The following is a 23,900-nucleotide window of genomic DNA, read 5'->3' on the forward strand; positions in this document are numbered from 1 at the left end:
TCCTCTTCACAGAGCTCAAGGCTTTCTCCAACTTATTTTTTCAACCCTCTGTGTGCCAACCAGAGGAGACCACCCTCTGCCCTTCTAGAGACATATCCTGTGTTCTCCAGCCCGCCTGCCTCACCTACAGTGATCCACCCACCATGTCATCCTTCCCTTCACAGCTTCATCATCCTTCCTACCATGTAAAATCCTCTGATGTAAAACTTCCCTTAAGGCTCTGCTTAAATATAACAGTTCCTTATAAATTCGTTTTTGATCCTCACCCCCAAACAAATATTTTTTTAAAACACCCTTTCCTTTGTTTCCTTATTATGATATTTGGATCCTCAGTGACTGTCTTACATTCTGTTTTGTTCTTATGGTGTTTTGCAAATACCTGCCTTCCTGTCAAGGCTAGAAGTTCTCTGAGAGCAAGGACAGAATTTGATCTCTCTTGCCCCTCAGCAAGAGTGCTTGCACAGAGTACCATTCATGGTTAGGCGTTGGGGCTCTGAAGCCTGTCTGCCAGGGTTGGCATTCCTGTCCATTAGGACCCTGAGCAAATTGCTTAGCCTTTTTATGCCTCAGTTTTCTCATCTATAAAATGGAAGTTGGTAATGGTACGTGCTCCACTGAGCTGTTATGGGGATAAAATTATACATATAAAGCATTAGGAAGAGTGATCACACATTATATAAGTACTCAATACGTATTATCTAGCATTATTATTAGCAAGCACTCAGTGAAGTATTTGAAGGATTTAACTGAATAGCTCAAGCTGATTTTGGCTACTTTGTGTGGGGTATGTAACATATGAAGGTGGACATATAAGACCCTCAGAGCCATTCAGATGCCAACAACAAGGCCACTTACCTTCATGGATTTATAAAGCCTTTCAGCAAAATATGCAGATTTGTTCCTCATGCACTTTACTGTCAAGAGAATTAAAAAAATGAAAAAAATTACAGATAAAATCTACGAGAAAAAAGTGACAGTTGTTCTCATTGTTTCTACAAGGTCTGAAATAGTATCTCTTGATTGTTTTGTTGGAAAAATGTAGCCAACAATGTTTTATGAGCATAGAATATGCTAAATGCATTTTCACAGGTGGAAAGTACCCTCAACTTATTGTCAAGTTCCTGAAGAAATACTTAATAAAGGCCATTAAAGCAAAGGCACCAAAAAATTTCAAACAGATTGTTGTTATCTGTACCATATGAAATAGTTATTAGGTCTAACCATTCACAGACTTGCAAGAAGCAGTTAGTATAGGATTAACCTTTCCATGTATTGAGATATAAAGGCACAAAAGATATAAAAATATATAAAGCCACAATAAAGTACAATATTGTATAAAGTACAATAACAATCAGGCTGTATATAGTATTTCTCACTTAAAATTCTGGCTCGCATATCATGAGTGCTTTAAAAAAATTTTTATCCCTGAAAAAAAATTTCTACAACCCATGATGACAAATTGAGAACAAGGAGGAAAGCCTGTAAACATTTGTTTCTCCACGCCCCATTTCCTATCAGCTTACCTATGGCCAGCAGAGCATCTTCAAAGCTGCCAGATGTTTCAGATTTAATACTCTGTTCAATATCCTTTTGTGTTATCCTTCTGTATTCATCAAACACTACAAACGATAACAAAACGAAATTATAAAAAATAAAAAAAGAATAGAGGAAACTAAAATGTTTACGAGAAAGAGCATTTTTAACTAGACTTTACTGGTTATTCTCTGGCATTTTTCAAGAGGAAACTAGTTAGCAACGTGGGTGAGAACCAGGGTGCCTATGACAAGTGGAATGGGCCAGAGGAGATGTGGAAGGAATGTCGTGAATCTTGGAAGACATAAGGCAAGTCATTTCCCTTCTGTGGGAATCTGTTTTCACCAAATAAAGTGGAGATTTATGACTGGAGTGTATCTGGAAAGATACACTTTCTTTTCTCATTGTTTCTTTAATAAGCAGAATGTATCTTTAATTTATTCTTTAATTTTTGCCTTGGCAATCACCTGTATATTCATCTTCCTTTCAGCTCATCAAAACTAGAGCAATTCCTATTTACATCAAGACATGGAAGCACCTAAATGTTCATCAACAAGTAAATGGATAAAGAAGATGTGATATATATAAATACACACACACACACATACACACAATAGACTATTACTCAGCCATCAAAAAGAATGAAATAATGCCATCTGCAGCAATATGGATGGACATAGAGATTATCATACTAAGTGAAGTCAGAGGAAAAAAAATATGATATCACTTATAAGTGGAATCTAAAAAAATGATACAAATAAACTTATTTATATAACAGATGCAGATTCAAAGATATAGAAAACAAACTTATGATTACCAAAAGGAAAATGCAGGGGAGGGAAAAATTAGGAGTTTTGGATTAGCAGATAAAAACTACTATATATAACATAGATAAACAATAGTATCCTATTGTAGAGCATAGGGAACTATATTTGGTATCTTATAATAACCTATGAAGGAAAAGAATCTGAAGAAGAATATATATACGTGTACACATACACATAACTGAATCACTGCTGTACAGTGGAAAGTAACACAACATTGTAAATCAACTATATTTGTTTAAAAAATTAGAGCAATTCAAACTTTTCTAACCTTAGTCACATTTGAGAATATCTGGTTGCATCTTTTAACAGACTTTAACATAACTAAAAATTCTCCCCTTTCTTAACAAATATTTTAAAATGTTAAGGGTCTTCCCATGTGGCTCAGTGGTAAAGAATCCAACTACCAATGCATAAGAGGTGAGTTTGATCCCTGAGTAGGGAAGATTCCCTGGAGGAGGAAATGGCAACCCACTCCAGTATTCTTGCCAGGAAAATCCCATGGACAGAGGCGCCTGGTGGACTGCAGTCCATGGGGCTTGCAAAGAGCCAGACACAACTGAGCAACTAAGCACACACAAACACTTTAAAATGTTATACACATTATTTTCCTCTCTTGCTGTCTCCTTTGGAGCCTACTTAGAGTGTGTGTCTGTTTTATCTTCTTAACACTGCTTTCTCTGGAATGCTATCCCACAACCCCATCAGTGATTCTCACAGGACTGTCAAACCAGGGACACTCCTTTCACTGAACATATACCATAAGGTCTAACAACTGAGTGAGCAGTTCATTCAACTAGGATCAATCAGCCTTACTCTCCTGGAAATTTTTTGACTGAGCAGACCATGAGGATGGCTAAAGGCACAGTAATTTTTAACCTCAGAGAATGTAAGCATCACCTGGGAAACCCATTAAACTACTTGGGTGTCACTCTCAGAAATTCTAAATCAGCCTATCTGAAGTAGGGGTTCAAGAATCAGCACTGTAATCTTATTTTACTCATTGTTGGCTGTCCTGGGTTCTCGTTGCTGCACTTGGGCTTTCTCTAGTTGCAGTGGGTGGGAGTTCTCTAGTTGCAGGGCTCGGACTCCTCACTGCAGTGGCCTTTCTTGTTGCGAGGAGCACAGGATCTGGGGCGTGCCAGCCCAGTAGTTGTGGCACACAGGCTTAGTTGCTCTACAGTATGTGGAATCTTCCCAGACCAGAGATGGAACCCATGTCCCCTGCATTGGTAGGCAGATTCTTGGACCACCAGGGAAATCCAAGAATCAGCATTTTTAATGAAAACCTGATTTTTGAAAACTCTGCCTTAGAAATGAATCCATGACTCGCTTCTACTGAGATTTCCCAGAACTGCCTTGATTTCCAGTCTTTCTAGAGCTGTTCAGCTCTCTTCAGTACAGTGAACTGCTAGCATTTTCCATGTCTTTTTTATCCCATTTTATATTGTCTCCTCTTTTCCTATGTAATTATTTAGTGTGTATCACTTGGAATTAAAAAATCCAATTGACACATTTTCTAAGCCTCAGTTTTCTCTACTCTAAAATGGGGAAAAGAAGAGAAGCAAAAGGCAAAGTAGAAAAGGAAAGACATATCCATATGAATGCAGAGTTCCAAAGAACAGCAAGGAGAGAAAAGAAAGCCTTCCTCAGTGATCAATGCAAAGAAATAGAGGAAACAAGTAGAATGGGAAAGACTAGAGATCTCTTCAAGAAAATTAGAGATACTAATGGAACATTTCTTGCAAAGATAGGCACCAATAAAGGACAGAAATGGTATGGACCTAACAGAAGCAGAAGATATTAAGAAGAGGTGGCAAAGAATACATACATAGAAAATTCAGAAAAGATCTTCACGACCCAGATAATCACGATGGTGTGATCAATCACCTAAAGCCAAACATCCTGGAATGTGAAGTCAAGTGGGCCTTAGGAAGCATCACTCCGAACAAAGCTAGTGGAGGTGATGGAATTCCAGTTGAGCTATTTCAAATCCTGAAAGATGATGCTGTGAAAGTGTTGCACTCAATATGCCAACAAATTTGGAAAACTTAGTAGTGGCCACAGGACTGGAAAAGGTCAGTTTTCATCCCAATTCCAAAGAAAGGCAATGCCAAAGAATGCTCAAACTACCACACAATTGCACTCATTTCACATGCCAGCTTCCCTTGTGGCTCAGCTGATAAAGAATCTACCTGTGATGTGGGAGACCTGGGTTCGATCATCCCTGGGTTGGGAAGATCCACTGGAGAAGGAAAAGGCTACCCACTCAGTATTCTGGCCTAGAGAATTACATGAACTGTATAGTCCATGGGGTCGCAAAGAGCTGGACACGACTGAATGACTTTCACTTTCTTTCTTTCACATGCTAGCAAAGTAGTGCTCAAAATTCTCCAAGCCAAGCTTCAACAGTACGTGAACCGTGAACTTCCAGACGTTCAAGCTGGATTTAGAAAAGGCAGAGAAACCAGAGATCAAATTGCTGACATCCGTTGGATCATCAAAAAAGCAAGAGTGTTCCAGAAAAACATGTATTTCTGCTTTATTGACTATCCCAAAGCCTTTGACTGTATGGATCACAATAAACTGTGAAAAATTCTTAAAGAGATGGGAATACCAGATCACCTGACCTGCCTCTTGAGAAATCTGTATGCAGGTCAGCAAGCAACAGTTAGAACTGGACATGGAACAACAGACTGGTTCCATATAGGAAAAGGAATATGTCAAGGCCATATATTGTCACTCTGCATATTTAACTTCTATGCCGAGTACATCATGAGAAACTCTGGGCTGGAGGAAGCACAACTGGAATCAAGATTGCTGGGAGAGATATCAATAACCTCAGATAGGCAGATGATGTCACCCTTATGGCAGAAAGTGAAGAGGAACTAAAAAGCCTCTTGATGAAAGTGTAAGAGGAGAGTGAAAAAGTTGGCTTAAAGCTCAAGATTCAGAAAATGAAGATCATGGCAAATAGATGGGGAAACAGTGGAAACAGTGTCAGACTTTATTTTTTGGGGCTCCAAAATCACTGCAGATGGTGACTGCAGCCTTGAAATTAAAAGACACTTGCTCTAGACAGCATATGGAAAAGCAGAGACATTACTTTGCCAACAGAGGTCCATCTAGTCAAGGCTATGGTTTTTCTCGTAGTCATGTATGGATGTGAGAGTTGGACTGTAAAGAAAGCTGAGCGCTGAAGAATTGATGCTTCCGAACTGTGGTGTTGGAGAAGACTCTTGACAGTCCCTTGGACTGCAAGGAGATCCAACCAGTCCATCCTAAGGGAAATCAGTCCTGCATATTTATTGGAGAAACTGATGCTGAAGCTGAAACGCCAATACTTTGGTCACCTGATGCGAAGAACTGACTCATTGGAAAAGACCCTGATGCTGGGAAAGACTGAAGGCGGGAGGAGAAGGGGACGATGGAGGATGGCAGCACCGACTCAGTGGGCATGAGTTTGAGAAAACTCTGGGAGTTGTTGATGGACAGGGAAGCCTGGCATGCTGCAGTCCATGTGGTTGCAAAGAGTTGGACATGACTGAGTAACTGAACTGAAAATGGGGAAAATAATGTCTGCTTTCATGGTTATGTTGCAACAAACAATACTTATACTAAGCACTGCACCTGGAAGATAGAGAATTAACAAAATTTTAGTTATTATGAATCCTCACTATCGTTGGTTGGTAAGAAAACTACGATGTTTTCTTCGTTCAAATAATGCTTAAAAGATTTTCTTCCAGTGGCTTACAAGCACAAGTTACACCACTGACTTGTGCCTAGAAGCGAAAATTGTTAAAAATATATTAATATTTGCATTAAATCCACTTCTGAGGACATGCAGTTCCTGAAAAGTATCACCAGGGGGAGATGTGCTTTATTAATAATCAGGCAAGGGAAGGCAAAAGAATAGGGAGCTGAATCAGAAGTTGGTGGATCTGATGATGCGTGTGTGTGCAGTCGTGTCTGACTCTTTGCAACGCCAGGGACTGTAGCATCCCTGGCTCCTCTGTCCGTGAAGATTCACCAGGCAAGAATACTGGAGTGGGTTGTCATTCCCTTCTCCAGAGCATCTTCCTGACCCAAGAATTGAACCTGGGTCTCCTACACTGGCGGGTGGATCCTTTCTGAGCTACCTGGGAAGTCCTGCATCTGATGATAGTTCATGACATTTAATAACTGGAATAATCACTTACTGTCAGTGTGGAATACCTGAAATAATTGCAACTTTCAAATATATTGTAGTATTCAAATATTCTACAGCTGTATAGTGCCTTTTCCCCAAAGAACTCAAAAGTACATTACAAAGACAAGCACTATCAGAAGCAAAACGGAAACTTTACACATAGGAAACAAAATTTGAAATTATCCACTCTTCATCTTCTGCAACATACTCCCTAAAGAAATTACTTCTATTAGCTTTTACAACTTGGATGTCAAATAAGAATAAATGTCAACAAATATTTCTATTTTAATACTTGCTGATGTACTAAAGACTTTGTCTTATATAACTAAATTTAAATAGAGCTACTTTAGAAAAAAAGATTGACTGTGGAAGTGAGTTTCCTACAAACAGGAATGCCAAACTTCTATGAACATATCTGCTAATTACTCATAATTAATCTTCCAGCAATTGACTCTCATGCATATCATTGCACTCAACAGTTTCCAAGCTAAGACAGTTCAGTATAATTAGGTCTTTGCACCAAGCAAAGGAATAAAAGTTATCAGTTATGGGTAATATCATTTTCACTGTCTTTCAAATAGTTTCTTTAGAAAAAAAAGCAAGTGCCTTACCATGCAACAGATGATTTCGATTCCGAGAACAGAGAACAGTTAGAAATTTCACCTCATCTGTCCCCCATTTCTTCTCTCCAGCCTCATACAGGTCCTGAAGCCAAACAAAGCACAAGTTTAAAATGCAACAGAGAAGGTGCCAGGACATCTGTAAATATTTCCAGAACTTCAAAGAGCAGGAGTTGGCTTAGTTTTATTTTCCTGGTGACGGGGGTAGAATTGGTCTTGGCAGTGAGTGGAAATGACTCAGGATTTTTCCTTAGGTATAAGCCTAATGGAACTCTATGATATCTCCCGGAGAGTCAGAGCAAACATGCAGACTTTGTGGTTTGTCTTAAGAACCAAAAGGAGTTCTTAGACTTGGGCTGTTCCATATGGTAGCCACTAACCACATGTGGCTATCTGAATTTTAATTAACCACAGAAAATTTAAAATTCAACCCCCCAGCCATACTAGCCACATGTCAAGTGCTCAATTGCCACATGTGGCTAGTGACTACCCATACTAGACACAGAAGCTCTAGAACACTTTCAACATTAGAGAAAGTTCTCCTGGACACCACCACTCTAGAATGACTCGTGATTTACTTCTCTCTAGTGGCACATGGCTTCTCTCCCCACTGTTCATTTACAACCACCAGCTGGCTTGTTAAATTTCTCAAAACACCCTTCACTGATATATTTTGTCGCTCCTTGGGCTTATCTCCATCTACTCAGCTGTTTCTTCACCTCCCTCTCTGCTCCCACATGATTAAAGAGTCAGTTCTCAGGACCACGGAATTTTATCATTTTACAGTTGATTTACAATGTTGTGTTAATTTCAGGTGTTTAGCAAAATGAATCAGTTATACATATACACACTCTTTTCTAGATTCTTTTTCCCATACAGAGGACTGTGGAATTTTAAAGCTGGGAGGGCACAAAAGGTTTATCTAATTCAGTGTTTTTCAAATTTGATTCTCAGCAGGCTTGTGACTGCTTCAACCAGTAAAGTCCAGCGGCAGTGACACTGATTTCTGAGGCTAGGTCATAGAGGTCAGGCAGCTTTGGTTCTCATGGAATGCTGGCTTTCTAGGTGGTCCCTCTTGAAAGGCAGCCGCCATGCTCTGGGAAGCCCACGCCACCTGAAGAGGCCACAGGTAGGAGACCCTTTCGAAGGCTGAGGTGAGCCCGGTTCATAGCCCAGACACCAGACACAAGTGATGGAGACTCCTACCCCCAGCCATCTGAGCCGCCTCTAGCTGTTCCAGTCTTCCCAGCTAAGACCTCTGACATTACAAGATTGAGGTGGTTCATTATACAGCAATTGTAACTAGAACATGTGGGCAAACAAGGAACTTTCCATCTGTCATAGAATGATACTTTTGTAAAATACCAGAAAAAATAACTTGAAAAGGGTAAAGTTTTAGTTATGGGTAGAAAATGGTATATTTTTGTGTTAGTTTTTTTAAATAACTAGTGAGGTTGGTCATTTTTTGGTGTATTAGCCATTTCTATTTTTCTTTTTTTTGAGTTGCCTGTTAACGTCCAATGTCTTTTTTTTTTTTTTTTAAGAAACAGGGCATTCTTATTCAGAACAAAGATGAATAAGAGTAAGTTTCAATAACAATATTGAAACTGTAGTGTACTTATATATTTTCATATTAAGCTTACTATACATAGTGTGAAATTTCTCCCCATTCTATCATTTGATCTTTAATTTTGTTTGTGGTATTGTTTGGTAAAACAATTCTTTCTTTTTAAAATTTAGCCAAACTACCGATCCTTTTCCTTTATGGTTTCTATCTTAAAGAAAATGCATACAAAATCCCTTCCCAGTTCCACATTAAAAAAAAGAATATTTAACTTTTTACACTACCTTTATGGCTTATTTTATTTATGCTAAAAATTTCAATCTATTTGGAATTTATTATGCTGTCAGGTGAAAGTCAGGATCTAGCTTGATTGTTTCCCAAGTGGTCAGCCAATTTTTCCAACTCCACTGAGTAACCTGTGCTTTCTTCACTGACTTGAAATGCATACATTCTGTATATATTCCTGTATATTCTCCCATAGGCTTGGTTCTGCTCTTAGACTTTCTAATTATCCCATTGACTTCTCCCTATCTTACCCCAGGACCACATGCTTTAACTCATTTGTACATTTATTATTCATTTAACTATATATTAGGGCAAGTCTGTTCATACCCTTCTTGTTGAGATTCTAATCTCCACTGTCTTTCCTCTATAGTCCTCATCTTATGTGATTGTTTTGTCTTTTTTTTCCTGAAAATTGGAGGTATTTTCAGCATTGCCTTCGACAACAATGACTGTTTTGTGCAGTGTCGTTTCTGATCAGTGCCGCTTCTAATAAATGTTTATTGTGTCTTTCCTTGTTTCTTTTTAGAATATTTATTTATTTTTGGCTGCATCAGGTCTGAGTTGTGACACACGGGCTCTAGAGCACAAGGGCCAATAGTTGCGGTGCTCGGGCTTAGTTGCCCTGGGCATGAGGGATTTTAGTTTCCCACCAGGGACTGAACCCGAGTCTGCATTGGAAGGCAGATTCTTAACCACTGGATCACCAGGGAAGTCTCCTTTCCTTGTTTCTAAGAACACTTCCCTTCCACTCATCTAGCCTTCTCTTTATCTCTTCTTGTTTTCATGTAGCTCCATTTTTAGCTCCATTACTTTCTCATTGCATCTCTTTTTTTTTTAAAGCTCTTGTTTAGTTAATTAAAATCTGTCCTTCTCTTACGTATGTCAGGATCCAGAGCAATCTGAAATCTGTCTCTTCCTTAAAGTGAGCCCCTGTTTGCCTCCCTTTGGGCCCCAGTTTCCTCACGGGCCACATAGTATTTGAGTTGAGATTAGTGCATGTTCATGATCTTTGGTCTTGAAATGATCAACAGTTTATCCAGACCTGGTTTTCTCCACAGAACACAGTGCAATGGATTCTTCTTTGAGCTCCTCACTTTTCATCTGGATGAATTTTAATCAGGAGGACTTGCTGCAAGTCCAGTGGAAGTGGCTGAGACACAGCCAAGTCTTCCCTGAGCACGGTTTCCAGTTTTGATGCAGATCTCTCTCTATTTTTGTATTTCTTGGTTTGTTTTTCAAAGGGAATCAAATATGTGCCATATTCTAACAAAAGCTCTGAAGGGCATTTTCAATGTGCTTTTAATACATGATGAATTTCTTTTTCAAGTAGGAATTCTGAACACTACCTGTTATTTCCTTGAGTGCAGTTTTCACCTCAAGAATAGATAAAATTGCACATTTAGCTTCTCTATATTTAAAATTTTCTACCTTTGATAATAAATTACTACCTAATTTCACCTGTCCTGATAATTCTTTTCATCACAAACTCATTTACTTGCCTCAAAATCCAGTTCCATAATACCCAAAGTCTGCAAATGTCCCTTTGCTGATGTACGTTAAAGAACAAAGCCTGACTAGATTTTCCTCCTGTTTTATTTTGGAAGAAGAGTGGAAACCTTGGACAGTGGTTCTTAAATTCCTTTTTCATTGTAAGACTTGGAGGATACAGAAAAATGAGTTCTAGTCCTTCCAACTTCCCCGAGCCCATATTTGTTGTTAAGTACCTTTTCACCTGGTCATTTCCAAGGAGAGCTGTGCTCCTTGAAGAACTCCTAAATATTTGTTGAACTGCATGGTTTTTTGTGTTTTTTAAAAATTAGGTATAATTGACATATAACATTATGTTAGTTTCAGGTGTAGAGCATAATAATTTTATATTTGTATATATTGTGAAATGACCCCCACAATGAGTCTAGTTACCATCTAGTACCGTATATAATTACAAAGTATTTTTTCTTATGATAAGCACTCTTAAGATCTATTCTCTTTGAAACTTTCAATATAGCATTATTGTTTTTTTTTTAACACAATTTTATTTATTTACTTTTGGCAGCATTATGCAGCATGCAGGATCTTAGCTCCCCGACCAGGGATCAAACTTGTGCCTGCTGCAGTGAAAGAAGGGTCTTTACCACTGGACCGCCAGGGAAGTCCCCAGTATTATTAGCTGTAGTTGCCATGCTGTACATTACACCCTCATGACTTATTTATTTCATAAGAGAGCCTGTACTTTTTGGCCTCCTTCACCCATCTTGCCCACCTCCACCCCTGCCTCTGGCAACCACCAGTCTCTTCTCTGTATCTATGAGCTTGATTTTTCCTTGGTTGTTGTTTGTTTAACTCCACATATAAGTGAGATTATATAGTATTTGTGTTTTTCTTTCTGGCTTATTTTAGGTAACATATAGCTCTCTAGATCGATCCACATTTTTGCACATGGTAAGATTTCATTCTTTTTAGGGCTAGAGAGCATTCTTCTACTATACATATACACAATCATTTCCTTCATTCATCTATTGATGGGTTCTTAGGCTGTTTCTATTTCTTGGCTATTGTAAATAATATCCCTATGAATAAGGTGGTACATATGTCTTTTTGAGTCAGTGTTCTCATTTTTGAGGGGCAGACAGAAGAAGTGAAATTGCTGGATCATGAAGCAGTTCTATTTTTATTTTGCTTGAGGAAACTCCATACTGTTTTCCATAGTGGCTGCACCAATTTACATTCCCACCAACAGTGAACAAAGGTTGCCTTTTCTTCACATCCTTGCCAACACTTGCTGTTTGTTGTCTTTTTGATGACAGCCATTCTGACAGGAATGAGGTGATATCTCATTGTGGTTTTGACTTGCATTTCCCTGATGACTAGTGATGTTGAGCATCATTTCATGTGTCTGTTGGACATTTGGATGTCTTTGGAAAAATATCTATTCAGATCTTCTGCCCATTTTAAAACTGCATTGTTTGGTTACTTCTATTAAGTTGTACAGGCTATTTTTATATTTTAGATACTAACTTTTTATCAGATATCTGATTTGCAAATATTTTCTCTCATTGAATGGTTGCCTTTTCATTTTGCTGATGGTTTCTTTTGCTGTGCAGAAGCTTTTTAGTTCGATACAGTCCTACTTGTTTATTTTTACTTTTGTTGCTTTAGCTTTCAGCGTCAGATTAAAAAAATCATTGCTAAGACCCATGTAAGGCAGCTTATCACCTATGTTTTCTTCTAGGAACTTTATGGTTTCAGGTCTTACTTTGAAGTCATTAATTCATTTTGAGTGAATTGTTATGTATGGAGTAAGGTAGTCAGTTCTGGTTCATTCTTTTGCTTAGGGCTATTCAGTTTTCCCAACAAAATTTACTGAAGAGACTATCTTTTGCCCATTGTATATTCTTGGCTCCTTTTTCATCAGTTAATTGACCATACATGTGTAGGTTTATTTCTCAGATTTCTCTTCTATTCCATTGATCTGTATGTCTGTTTTAATGCCAATACCACACACTTTTGATTACTGTAGCTTTGTAATATGAATGGCATGGTTTTAAAAAATCATACAGACCTAGAGTCAAAGGGCCCAATTCCATCAGTTATGTAATCTTATACAAGTTATTTAAGTCTGAGAATCAGTCTCCAAGTCTATAAAACAGAAGTAATATCTACTTCATAGATTTATTACAAGGAAAAAAATGTAAAGTAGTTAGCACAATGCCTAGCACCTGGCAAGCCCACAAAAAAAGTGACAGTGGATATTAATGTTTCAGGAATAAACTGTTCACTAACTCTTCATTCAAATTCAGGATTCAGGATAAGAAAGCTGTGGTACATATAGACAGTGGAATATTACTCAGCCATTAAAAAGAATTCATTTGAATCAGTTCTAATGAGGTGGATGAAACTGGAGCCTATTATACAGAGTGAAGTAAGTCAGAAAGAAAAAAATCAATACAGTGTACTAATGCATGTATATGGAATTTAGAAAGATGGTAATGATGACCCTATATGCAAGACAGCAAAAGAGACACAGATGTAAAGAACAGTCTTTTGGACTCTGGGAGAAGGCGAGGGTGGGATGATTTGAGAGAATAGCATTGAAACATGTATATTATCATATGTGAAACAGATCACCAGTCCAGGTTCGATGCATGAGACAGGGTGCTCAGGGCTGGTGCACTGGGATGACCCTGAGGGATGGAACGGGGAGGGAGGTGGGAGAGGGGTTCTGGATGGGGAACACATGTACACCCATGGCTGATTCATGTCAATGTATGACAAAAACCACTACAATATTATAAAGTAGCTTCCAATTAAAGTAAATAAGTTAATTTAAAAAACTAAATTCAGGATTCACCTGGGCTATGGAAGTTCTTTCCAGCATGCCCCCAAATGGTCTCCTAGAGGTAGCTGAAATTCACATAAGCATCTGAGAGTTGTAATACCTTCTCCTTCCTCAAAGCTTCTGGATTGAAGGCAGTTTCCTATATCTCCTTATGGAATGGGCCTCCCTGAGTCTTCAGAACTCTTAGGACTCATAAACTCCTTTCACTTCTAGTGAAAGCAAAAGGTTCTTTCCTATACAATACTGAGTGCTTCACTGTTGTTCAGTCGTTAAACTGTGTCTGACTCTTTGAGACCCCATGAAGCGTAGCATGTCAGGCTCATCTCTTCTCCACTATCTCCTGGAGTTTGCTCAAATTCAGGTCCATTGAGTCAGTGATGTGATCTAACCATCTCATCCTCTGCCCCTCGTCCTGAATGGGACAGATCTCTCTCTAAGGTCATATACTGGTTAACAAAGTCTAGATCCAAATTGTGTAGGTTCAAATCCCGGTTCTGTCATTTATTATCTATGGGAACTTGAGCAAGATATTGACTTCTTTGAGCCTCAATTTCCTTGTCCATAACATGGGAATAGCAATACTTAGTTCACAGGGTTATTGTAAGGATTTGATGACATACTTCATGTAAAGAGCTTTGAACAGTGTTGGCCCCTGGTAAGGACAAAACCAGGTCCTTACTAGGTTTTATTAGTTATTATTTTTAGTGTTATCTGGTCACAGTAAAAATACCATTAGTTGGTTTCAGGGCAGCCATCAGTGGGCTGGATACCAGGGAAGCAACTGCCTTTTAGGGTTTGGTATTAGTTTTACCCATTTTACATAGATTGTATTAAATATTCTCTTTGGGGAAGTAAAAATGTGAGGTCAACAAAGCACAGACAGGTCCCTTTATCTCCTAGTGATTCAGAAGACACTCTGTGATCCTGTGGGGGTAGCCACACCATGGTCCCAATGTTAGAAAATCTAGAACCCAGGGATGCTTATATACTGATGCCCCAAGCCAGCCCCAAGCCCCAGGTATCTCTGCAAGAAACTTCTGCTATTAAAGTCACCTGTGGGAATCTTTTTTCATAACAAATTTCGGCTTGGCCAATATTCATTGAAATATAAGAAGATGTCCACCAACTCAGCCTGGCAAAAGAGAAGAAAGAAGCTGCAGTTCTACTAACCTGGGCATCCTGTCTCACGAGAGCATCATCCAGATAATTGCTTTCATCCCTGCCTCCCTGAGGATGAGAAAAACAAACCACAGAGATTGAGAGAGGATCCAAGAAGATTTGGGTGCTCTGATAAGACAGAATGTCTGGGAGCCCAAGGACAGGGAAATTAGAAGGGGCATGAGTGCAGCTTAGGGAGAAAGGACAGATGTCCTCAAATGTGTTTGTGTTACTCCCACGGCTCTGATCTGATCAAACAGAGGGCGAGCCTGGCGTGGCTCCCTGATGCTGTGTGGGTGTCTCTGACAGCTGAAGGAGCAGGAGGAAAAATACGGCCTGGTGAGAGCACCTGCACCTTCCAGGACCACACCCCCCTTTTTCCTCCTCTTCCTCCACTCCCATGTCTTCCCAGCCAGCTGACTTAAGTCTCCCTAACTGGCAACTTTATGCTGATCAACTCTGCCACATAGGAGCTGGGAAAAGAGGAGAATCAAGAGACCCTGGGGCCAACAGTGGGGGCCTGAGGAGCACCCAAAAGTGCCCTGTCCCTCACCAACACCAGGAGGGCAGGACTGAAGGGAGAGGAATCCCAAAGTGTGGCAAAATGGGCTACTTTTCTCTGATTTGTTACACTATTTTATCGCTAGGCTATTCCAATATGCTACAATCTAGGCATGGCTCTGCAGTGGTAAATCTGGGAGGAAAAGAAAACGTGGGTAGGAAGTAAGAAAAGCAGGCTGGTTGGGACTTCCCTGGTGGTCCAGTGGTTAAGAATCTGCATTCCAAAGCAGGGGATTCAGGTTCGATCCCTGGGTGGGGAACTAACATCCCACATGCTGCGAAGCAACTAAGCCCAAGTGCCACACCTACTGAGCTTGTGTGCGCTAGGCTCCATGCCACACCTAGGGAAGCCCGCACACCACAACTAAAGACGGCATGCCACAACAAAGAGCCCCACACCACAAAGGAGACCCAGCACAGCCAAAATAAAAAAAATAAAATAAAATGAAGAGAAAAGCAGGCTGGCATTATTAAGTAAACATCAGAGACATAGCAAGGTGGGGGCTGGAGATGCTTTCCAGGCTTCTGCTTTGGTTGTTGCAAAAACAGAAACAACAGTAATAGAAAAAGATGAGGGAGGAAGAAGAGCTGGTTTGGAGGCAAAATGAGTTCAAGCATAGTTTAGGAGGGCTGAGTGGACAGAGGTGATGGCAGAATATCCACAAGGAAACAGGGAAAAGGCAGTGAGAAATGAGAGTCTCACACTCTGGAAGGAGGTCAGGCCTAAAGATAAAATTGTGAAGTTGTGTGACATGCTTGTAAATCCATCTCTCTTTTCTGGCATCCCTGCCCCCACACTGGCCCAGACCTGCTTTCTTCACAGTATCTAGAATACCAAGGTAACCCCTGCCTGGGCTCCCCTCCTCTGGTTCAATTCATTGGAACACCGCTATAATACTACTCTTCTAAGAAGTTCCAATCACATCACGACTGCTTCAAAACCTTCAGAGGCTCCCCACAGCTCTCCGAAAAAAAAGCACAAACTCTCCCCAACATGGGACCCCTGTTCATTTTCCCACCTGACTCCTAGAATTACTAGTCCAGCGGCTCAGCCAACTGTTCCCTGAACCCAATCTGTGTTTCCTGACTCCTTGTCTTGTCCTCACTGTTCTTTCTGCCTGGAATGTACCCCCACACACCTGTGCCTCTTGAAATTCCAGCAACCCTACTAGTCCTCTCTCAGCCAGCACCTCTGCCATGAAGCCTTTTCTTTGTTTCTGCAACCAAAATCTCTCCTTGAACCTTTCTTCTGCTCTGTGCCTCTTTTTTGGCACATACTTTCATGCTTTTATTATAGCAACACATGGGCCTGCTAGATCCCCTTCTGACAATATAAATTCTTAAAGCCCAGGACTGCCTTTAACCACATTCCTAACTTTCAGTGCACTGAGAAATGATTGTTTGGCGTATATTAGGTACTTGTATGCATAAATGAGAAAAAATGGGGATGCATGACTAGCTAGAGTCTCTAAAGACAGAATATAAAATAACAGAGAGGCTTCAGAAAAACACAGGGAAAAATTCCCATTTGGGAGGTTGAAAGGTTGAGAAAGGCTAGAAGAGCCGGTAGAGAGTGAACGTCTCAATAAACCATCCCCCCTGCCCCCATCAAAGGTGGGAGCGACTCACAGCGGACAGAGACACCAGCACGCGCTGGAACATGAATGATGTGTCAGAGCGAATATCGTCTTCAAGGCTCCGCCCATATTCTAGCAAGAGAGTCAAATTAGTGACATCAGAGTGAAGATCTCTGCCCAACACCAGGTCACACCCCAGAGTTTTCCGTCCTCTCCTGGACCAGCCTGATTACTGAAGCAACTCATCGTGAGGTTCTTCAGCCCATACACAGCTGATGAAAAACTAAAGTCTTGGTAAAATGGTCAAGAGAAGTTGATGATTAGAGCAGAGACAAGATGCTCTTGTTGCTTACATTGTGGGTTGAGAACGCGGGGCTGTGATCCCCTCTTTGGTGGTTCCTACTATCTAGGGATCTGTCCTGAATGTGGTTTGCAGTGACACAGAGCTGGTTAAGCAGCATGAGGAAAGGCAAATAGGATGGAGCTTCTGAACCTGTGTTTGGGGACAAGCAGCGGACTGTCCACAGGGAGAAGACCACAGGCAGTCAGCGCTAGAACCAGACTCCCAGGTTTCCACTCTCCCACTCTGAACACCTACCAAAAAACTCTTACTATTTTGTTTTCTTTCTACTGAACTGTACATTTATTACAGAAAACTTAGGAAAAACTGAATGAGTTAAATGAAGTGGCGGGGGCGGGGCGCGGGGAGGCGTTGAACAAAACCTCATCTAATCACCCAGAAATAATCACTGATAACATTTTGGTGAATATCCTTCCTCATTTTCCCCACATCACATATTATTTTTGTTTCTTTAAGAAATGGGATCACAGCATCTCATTTTATGATTTGTCTTTTCCCCTTATTCGTATACCATACCACTCATTGTAATTTAATAACATCCTCCGATATACATTTTGATGATTATGTTGTATGGATAGCCACTCTGCTGGACATCTTTGTTTAGCCACTCTGCTGGACATTTTAAGCTAATATAGATGACACTGTGGGATCTGAACCTTTGGACATTTTTTATTATATTCCTTAGGTCAAGAAGGAGATTTTTAAGAGGGGAGTCTTGCCACTGGGGGTGGCTGCGGGACCTACAGCCTAGTCTGAAGGTAAGAAATTGAGGAGACTGCTCCTCCAGGCCACTCCCTGGAAAGCTATGATTCAGTGGTGCCACCACATTTGAATAAACATCTTTGATTCTCTGCTTGATACTAAAGAACAGCTTTTCAGCTTTCAGGGTAGTAAACACTTCACTGGGTAGCCTAAGAAGAGAGGCAGGTACCCCTGAGAAGTCTCGAAAAGCCAACAGTCATTTGGATCGACAGGGATCTGCCTGACAGCTGAGCTTGTAGCTGAGGCTCCCTCGAGGTCAGTGTTTCAGTGGGTAACCTCCCGCTCCAGTCTACTTCTCAGAGGACAGGGCCGCCACCAAGGCCCCTGAGGATGCTACATACGCAGCTGGTAGGTCTGGTTTATGCGCCGGATCTCCTCGGGCGTCCGGGAGGCCAGGATCTCAATCAAGCAGCCCTCATCTGTGCCAGCTCCCTAAATGTAAAAGCCAGAGGAGAGGGTGTCATGAGTCAGGTCACCAAGTTGAGTCCCAGACACAGGAGGGATACAACCAGAAATCTGCAGAGAATAAAGACAACTCAGCTAGTTCCAGCAACAGGATTTGCTCATTTTTAACTTTCCTATCCAGATTCCAACATGTTTATTAGTCATAACAAACATTTCATGGGCTGCTTTTGGGTGTTGGTTAGGAATAGTTTCCACCCTCTGGGGATTTTGTCTTGCCTTGGTCTCCCCTGTACTTTTCCTTTGAAGGGCAGAATCTTCTGGCAAAGGCTGTTATCTCTGTTTCCCAGTGACTAGCCCAGAACCTCCCATGAACCTGAATATTCATTGACGTGAGGGAGGAGGGGAGTCATAATTGAATTTTGTACTTGGTTGCTAAAAATCGGCAGAGCCTGGTGTAGGGCACAGTGGCTCTAGCATCTTGGGAGGCTGAGAACTCTTGGCAGGTTCTGAGCTTACAGCAGCCCAAGAGGCCCTCACGGGGTCAGTCAAAAGTTCCATATCTCAAAACAGGAGCTAATATGGCAAGAAATTGTCTGGAGTTACACAAGCCCCACTCCAGTACTCTTGCCTGGAAAATCCCATGGACGGAGGAGCCTGGAAGGCTGCAGTCCATGGGGTCGCTAAGAGTCAGACACGACTGAGCGACTTCTCTTTCACTTTTCACTTTCATGCACTGGAGAAGGAAATGGCAACCCACTCCAGTGTTCTGGCCTGGAGAATCCCAGGGACGGGGGAGCCTGGTGGGCTGCCATCTATGGGGTCGCACAGAGTCGGACACGACTGAAGCGACTTAGCAGCAGTAGCAGCAACACAGCAAGCACGAGTATAATCACTCCCCAGTGGGCCACGGAGAAGAAAGAATTTCTTAACTTTTGGGGAAACAGCTTTGAAGTTACAGTCGCTAGATTGTAAGGTCCTGTTTTCAAGTTGTCTTAAGGAAAATCCTTCCCCCACACCCTCCTCCTCTACACTCTCAGGCCTCTATCATGGCTTCTTGAGAACGCCCCGTGGGTCCACCTTTGCACCCCCAGCCCCAAGAGCAGGAAGAGAGGAGCACGAACCTTCATGGCCTTTCGCAGCTCCTGCACATCGTACAGCACTGTGGGTGTCATCATCCCCAGGATCACCTGCTCGAAGTTGCCACTCAGTTCCGACTTCAAGTCATCCATCAGGTCCTGGGACACAAGCAAGTGCTCTGCTTAACTGCCCCAGTAACAGAAACCAGCCACCCTCGGTGAGGTCCAGGGATGGCTGAGGTCTCCAAGACTCTCTCAGGGGGCTCATACCCTCGAAACCATCCTCATAGGAACACTAAGACGTTGGGATCTGACATTACACCCTCATCCCCTCACAGCTGTCCGGTGGAGCTTTCCAAAGCCTGCTCAACACGTCTACAGATCCACAGCTATGTGAAAAGGCTATGAAAATACTCCTCCCCTTCCCAACTACCTATCTGTACAAGACCAGGTTTTCTTCCTACTGTAACCAACACCAGGTATCGCAACAAGGTGAATGCAGAAGCACATATGAGAATCCAGCTGTCTTGCATTAAGCAGACACCAGCAGAGACATTACTTTGTCAACAAAGGTCCATCTAGTCAAAGCTATGGTCTTTCCAGTGGTCATGTATGGATGTGAGAGTTGGACTGTGAAGAAAGCTGAGCAACAAAGAATTGATGCTTTTGGACTCTGGTGTTGGAGAAGACTCTTGAGAGTCCCTTGGACTGCAAGGAGATCCAACCAGTCCATCCTAAAGAAGATCAGTCCTGGGTGTTCCTTGGAAGGACTGATGCTGAAGCTGAAACTCCAATATTATGGCCACTTCATGAGAAGGGTTGACTCACTGGAAAAGACCCTGATGCAGGGAGGGATTGGAGGCAGGAGGAGAAGGGGACAACAGAGGATGAGATGGCTGGATGGCATCACCAACTCGGTGGACATGAGTTTGAGTGAACTCCGGGAGTTGGTGATGGACAGGGAGGCCTGGCGTGCTGCGATTCATGGGGTCGCAAAGAGTTGGACACGACTGAGCGACTGAACTGAACTGAACTAAAAGAGATTTGAAAATGTAAAACAACGCTAATCATCTTACTACAATTTTTTTTGTTTTGAAATATAAAGCTATTTTTCCTGAAATTGTTATTTTTGCTAGCATGCAATCAGTTTTTATTGTTTTTCAAAATAAATTAACAAATGCTTGTCTTTAAATATCCTCAGTGTTAATTTCAAATATGGTCAATATTAATAAATGTAACCAGCAAAAACAAAAAAGTCTTCAATAATTTAAGAAGCAAAGGGATCCCGAGATCAGTGTGTTTGCTCACTTATGAACACAACTTGAATATATTTCCAAGTCAGTATTTACCTACAATATTTTTAACAGCTGCAGAAATTTCTATATGTAGATATAATACAATTTCTTTAATCAATACCTGTTTCTATTTTTCTACTATTCTTCTAGATAGGCATTTAGTTGCATCCTTGTAATCATTCATGATTAATTCTTAAGGCTCAATTGTTAAAAAGAAATGTAATAATTACTTGGACAAAGGACCAAATTCTAAACACATTTAGTCACATTTCCTCCTACATGTCAGGGAGTTTAAGAACCTGTTTAAGATCAACTAACTAGCAAGAAGGTGATTTGCTTTCAAGTTCAGATCGCAGATTCTCACAAACTTGAGTCCACAAACACTATATTTTAATCTATTGTAGCTATTTTTATGTTAATCCACATGTATCAAACAGATGAATGAACAAATAAATTAGCATTCAGTCAATCTGTTAAGGTTGCTCACCTTAACAAACTGCTGTCAGATCAGCTTAGTTCTAAAGCTGAATAAATCAATCCCAAATACGTGGCTACACTTTAGCTCACACACCACATGCATATTCACTAAATTTCTTTGGGGATGGAGAAGACTTTAAAATGCCCAGAAGATAGTCCAAGCAACCTGATGGGTAGAATCTTGTTCTCCGCTGGTGCCCAGCCAAGGTTGGCATGTAGATGGCCCCCAGAAGAGCTGAGCCAGGCCTGTCCTGCCCAGCAGCTTAATGCCTGTCTTTGGGAAGCAGCCTCATCTGACTAGCTTTTATAAATTATCCAGGAACAGAAATACTTATCATGTAGTTAACAGCACTCTGAGACCTGGAGGCACTCACTGATAACGATTACTCAATATAAAGATTCTCTAATCACACAGATAGGCTTTCAGTGATATAAGACCAGGTGAATGACTCTGATAAGTGAGCTGTTGGAAACGAAACTGAGACAGGGTTCCCCAGGGGTGTGGGATTCAAAGCAGAAGGGGAAACATGGTGAGTGAACCACCTCTGAATGCCCAAGCCAGTAAAATACACACATATATATACACACACACAGAACCCCATTTTATAACTGGAGGGGGTGACCCTCAATTGAGGATCATTCAAAGGAATGAATATATGCCACAAATAGGTTTACGTAGAAGAGTCAGAATAGACCCTAAATCCTATGAGAGCCTATTTAGAACAAACTGGATTTAATATTTTAATCGGTTTGGAGGATCTTCGTTCACAAGTGGCCAAAGGAAGCCACCAGACTGAGAGGAGGAACATGGGAAGCAGAGCCCTGCCTGGTGCTTCAGAGCGGGGTAGGGGCAGTGAGTCCATTCCACAACTAAGTCCCTGCAAGAAATTGTGTGGGAAGAAACTAAACTTAGCCTTGAACTTTGTGAATCAAGAGCTCCATGAAATCACTTCTGGCTATGGACAGTGGAGGAACTCTAGGACGTGTTGAAGCTGTTTGTTTGTTTTCAAGAATATCTTTAAACAAGGCAAAAGATCCATCTTTTAAAAACAGATGGCTGGGCTTCCCTGGTGGCTTGGTGGTATAGAATCTGCCTGCCAATGCAGGAGACACGGTTTCTATCCCTGGTCCAGGAAGATCCCACACACTGAGCAGCAACTAAGCCCATGTGCCACAACTACTGAGCCTGTGATTTAGAGCCCCAGAACCATAACTTCTGAAGCCTGGGTGCTCTAGAGCCTGTGCTCCAAAATGGGAAAAGCCACTGCAGTGAGAAGCACAGCTAGAGAGAAGCCCTCCTCGCTGCAACTGGAGAAACGCACATCTAGCAATGATGATCCAGCACAGCCAAAAGTGAAAATATAGAATTATTTTTTTAAAACCCAAAACAAAGGGCCACTACTTCAGGAACCAAGTAGCAAGGGGTCCCTGCTTTCCTGTTGCCTGACAGATCCCTTGTCAAGGCGGATAGCACAGGCCTACCCTGCCGATGGTGGTCTTGTAGGCTGTCCGGATTTCCTGGCGCTGGGCCGTGCTGCGATAGGCCAGGACGTTGATGATGGCATCTTCATCTGTGCCTGGTGGAGAGGAGACAGGGAGGGAGTGCGATTTGAGTGAGGAATGAGAAAGTGGGTTCCTCTGTGGACACTGGCATAACCCTAACACACACAGAGAGCTTTCTAAGAAAAGAAGTTCTTATTCGGAGTGTTTGTCTGTTTTGAAGGGAAACAGACTCTAGATTTAGTTATATGATGTTGTTGTTTAGTTGCAAAGTCAGGTCCAACTCTTTCACGACCTTATGGGCTGTAGCCCGCCAGGCTACTCTGTCCATGGAATTTTCAAGGCAAGAATACTGGAGTGGGTTGCCATTTCCTCCTCCAGGGGATCTTTCTGACCCAGGGATCAATCTCTTGTCTCTTGCATCTCCTGCACTGGCAGGTGGATTCTTAACCACTGAGGCACCAGGGAAGCCCCACTAGGGATTTACCACGAGACAAAAGGGTTAAGGTCTCTGAGCATTAGTTTCCTTATCTATAAACGTGCATGATCACAGCACTTTCCTACCAGGGCTGCTGCAAGTGTTAAATAAAACAAATCAGCGCATTACTTAGCACAATGCCTAGTGCTTGCTAAATAATCAGTACGTGTTGACCAGGATCACGTGTTTCCCCTTCTCTGGAATTTTTCTCTGAGTCTTTGGATCACCCATATTTATCATCCATGTTCTTACCTTTCGCTCCTCACTTTTACCTCTTTATTATCTCCTCTGAGTTTTGAAACAGTTCAAATTCATTTTCAAAATTCACCATTTGGCACTTCATAGGGTTTGAATTGGCAGCTGATAGTATCTACTCCTTTTTAAGATCTGTAATTGTGTTTTTCTTTTCCAAGCTCTCTTTCCTGATCTCTGATTAGAAAACTTTTTAACTTTATTAAAAGTTTTCATTTGAGTGATTCTTATGGTAGACTACTTCTTATCTTTTGGAAATGTTCACAATAAATAAAAACAGAATTTTGTGCTCTTATTTCCTGAAAAAAAAAAAAAAGTCATTTGAACTTTTTGTTCTTGCAAATGTCACAGTGTGTGTGTATGTGCTCAGTTGGTCAGTCATGTCCAGCTCTTTGCGGCCCCATGGACTGTAGCCTGTCAGGCTCCTCTGTCCATGGAATTTTCCAGGCAAGAATACTGAAGTGGATTGCCATTTCCTCCTCCAAGAAACCTTCCTGACGAGGGATCAAACCCTCGTCTCTTGCATCTCCGGCACTGACAGGCAAATTCTTTACCACTGGGCCACCTGGGAAGCCCTGTGCAAACGTTACAGAAACCAACTCATTTTCCTTTTTTTTTTTACACATACATACATTTCAAAAATTATT

The 23,900-nt window shown here is 41.3% G+C and overlaps 1 protein-coding gene across 8 annotated transcripts in view; it reads right to left on the minus strand.

The window, feature by feature from the left end:
• The window catches only part of ANXA4 (annexin A4), a 76,564-nt gene that overhangs the window by 5,354 nt on the left and 47,310 nt on the right, over window positions 1-23,900 (minus strand). For all 8 annotated transcript variants that reach the window (XM_042248064.1, XM_004005812.5, XM_042248065.1 and 5 more), the window contains 8 exons: window positions 22,506-22,600; window positions 19,297-19,410; window positions 18,112-18,202; window positions 16,700-16,779; window positions 14,522-14,578; window positions 7,158-7,251; window positions 1,524-1,619; window positions 856-914 (listed from right to left, as the gene is read on the minus strand). In XM_042248064.1, coding sequence (XP_042103998.1) covers window positions 856-914; window positions 1,524-1,619; window positions 7,158-7,251; window positions 14,522-14,578; window positions 16,700-16,779; window positions 18,112-18,202; window positions 19,297-19,410; window positions 22,506-22,600 — 686 coding nt within the window. The remainder of the gene's footprint in view (window positions 1-855; window positions 915-1,523; window positions 1,620-7,157; window positions 7,252-14,521; window positions 14,579-16,699; window positions 16,780-18,111; window positions 18,203-19,296; window positions 19,411-22,505; window positions 22,601-23,900) is intronic.

This window comes from Ovis aries, chromosome 3, assembly GCF_016772045.2.
Source record: "Ovis aries strain OAR_USU_Benz2616 breed Rambouillet chromosome 3, ARS-UI_Ramb_v3.0, whole genome shotgun sequence".
Classification (NCBI taxonomy): domain Eukaryota; kingdom Metazoa; phylum Chordata; class Mammalia; order Artiodactyla; family Bovidae; genus Ovis; species Ovis aries.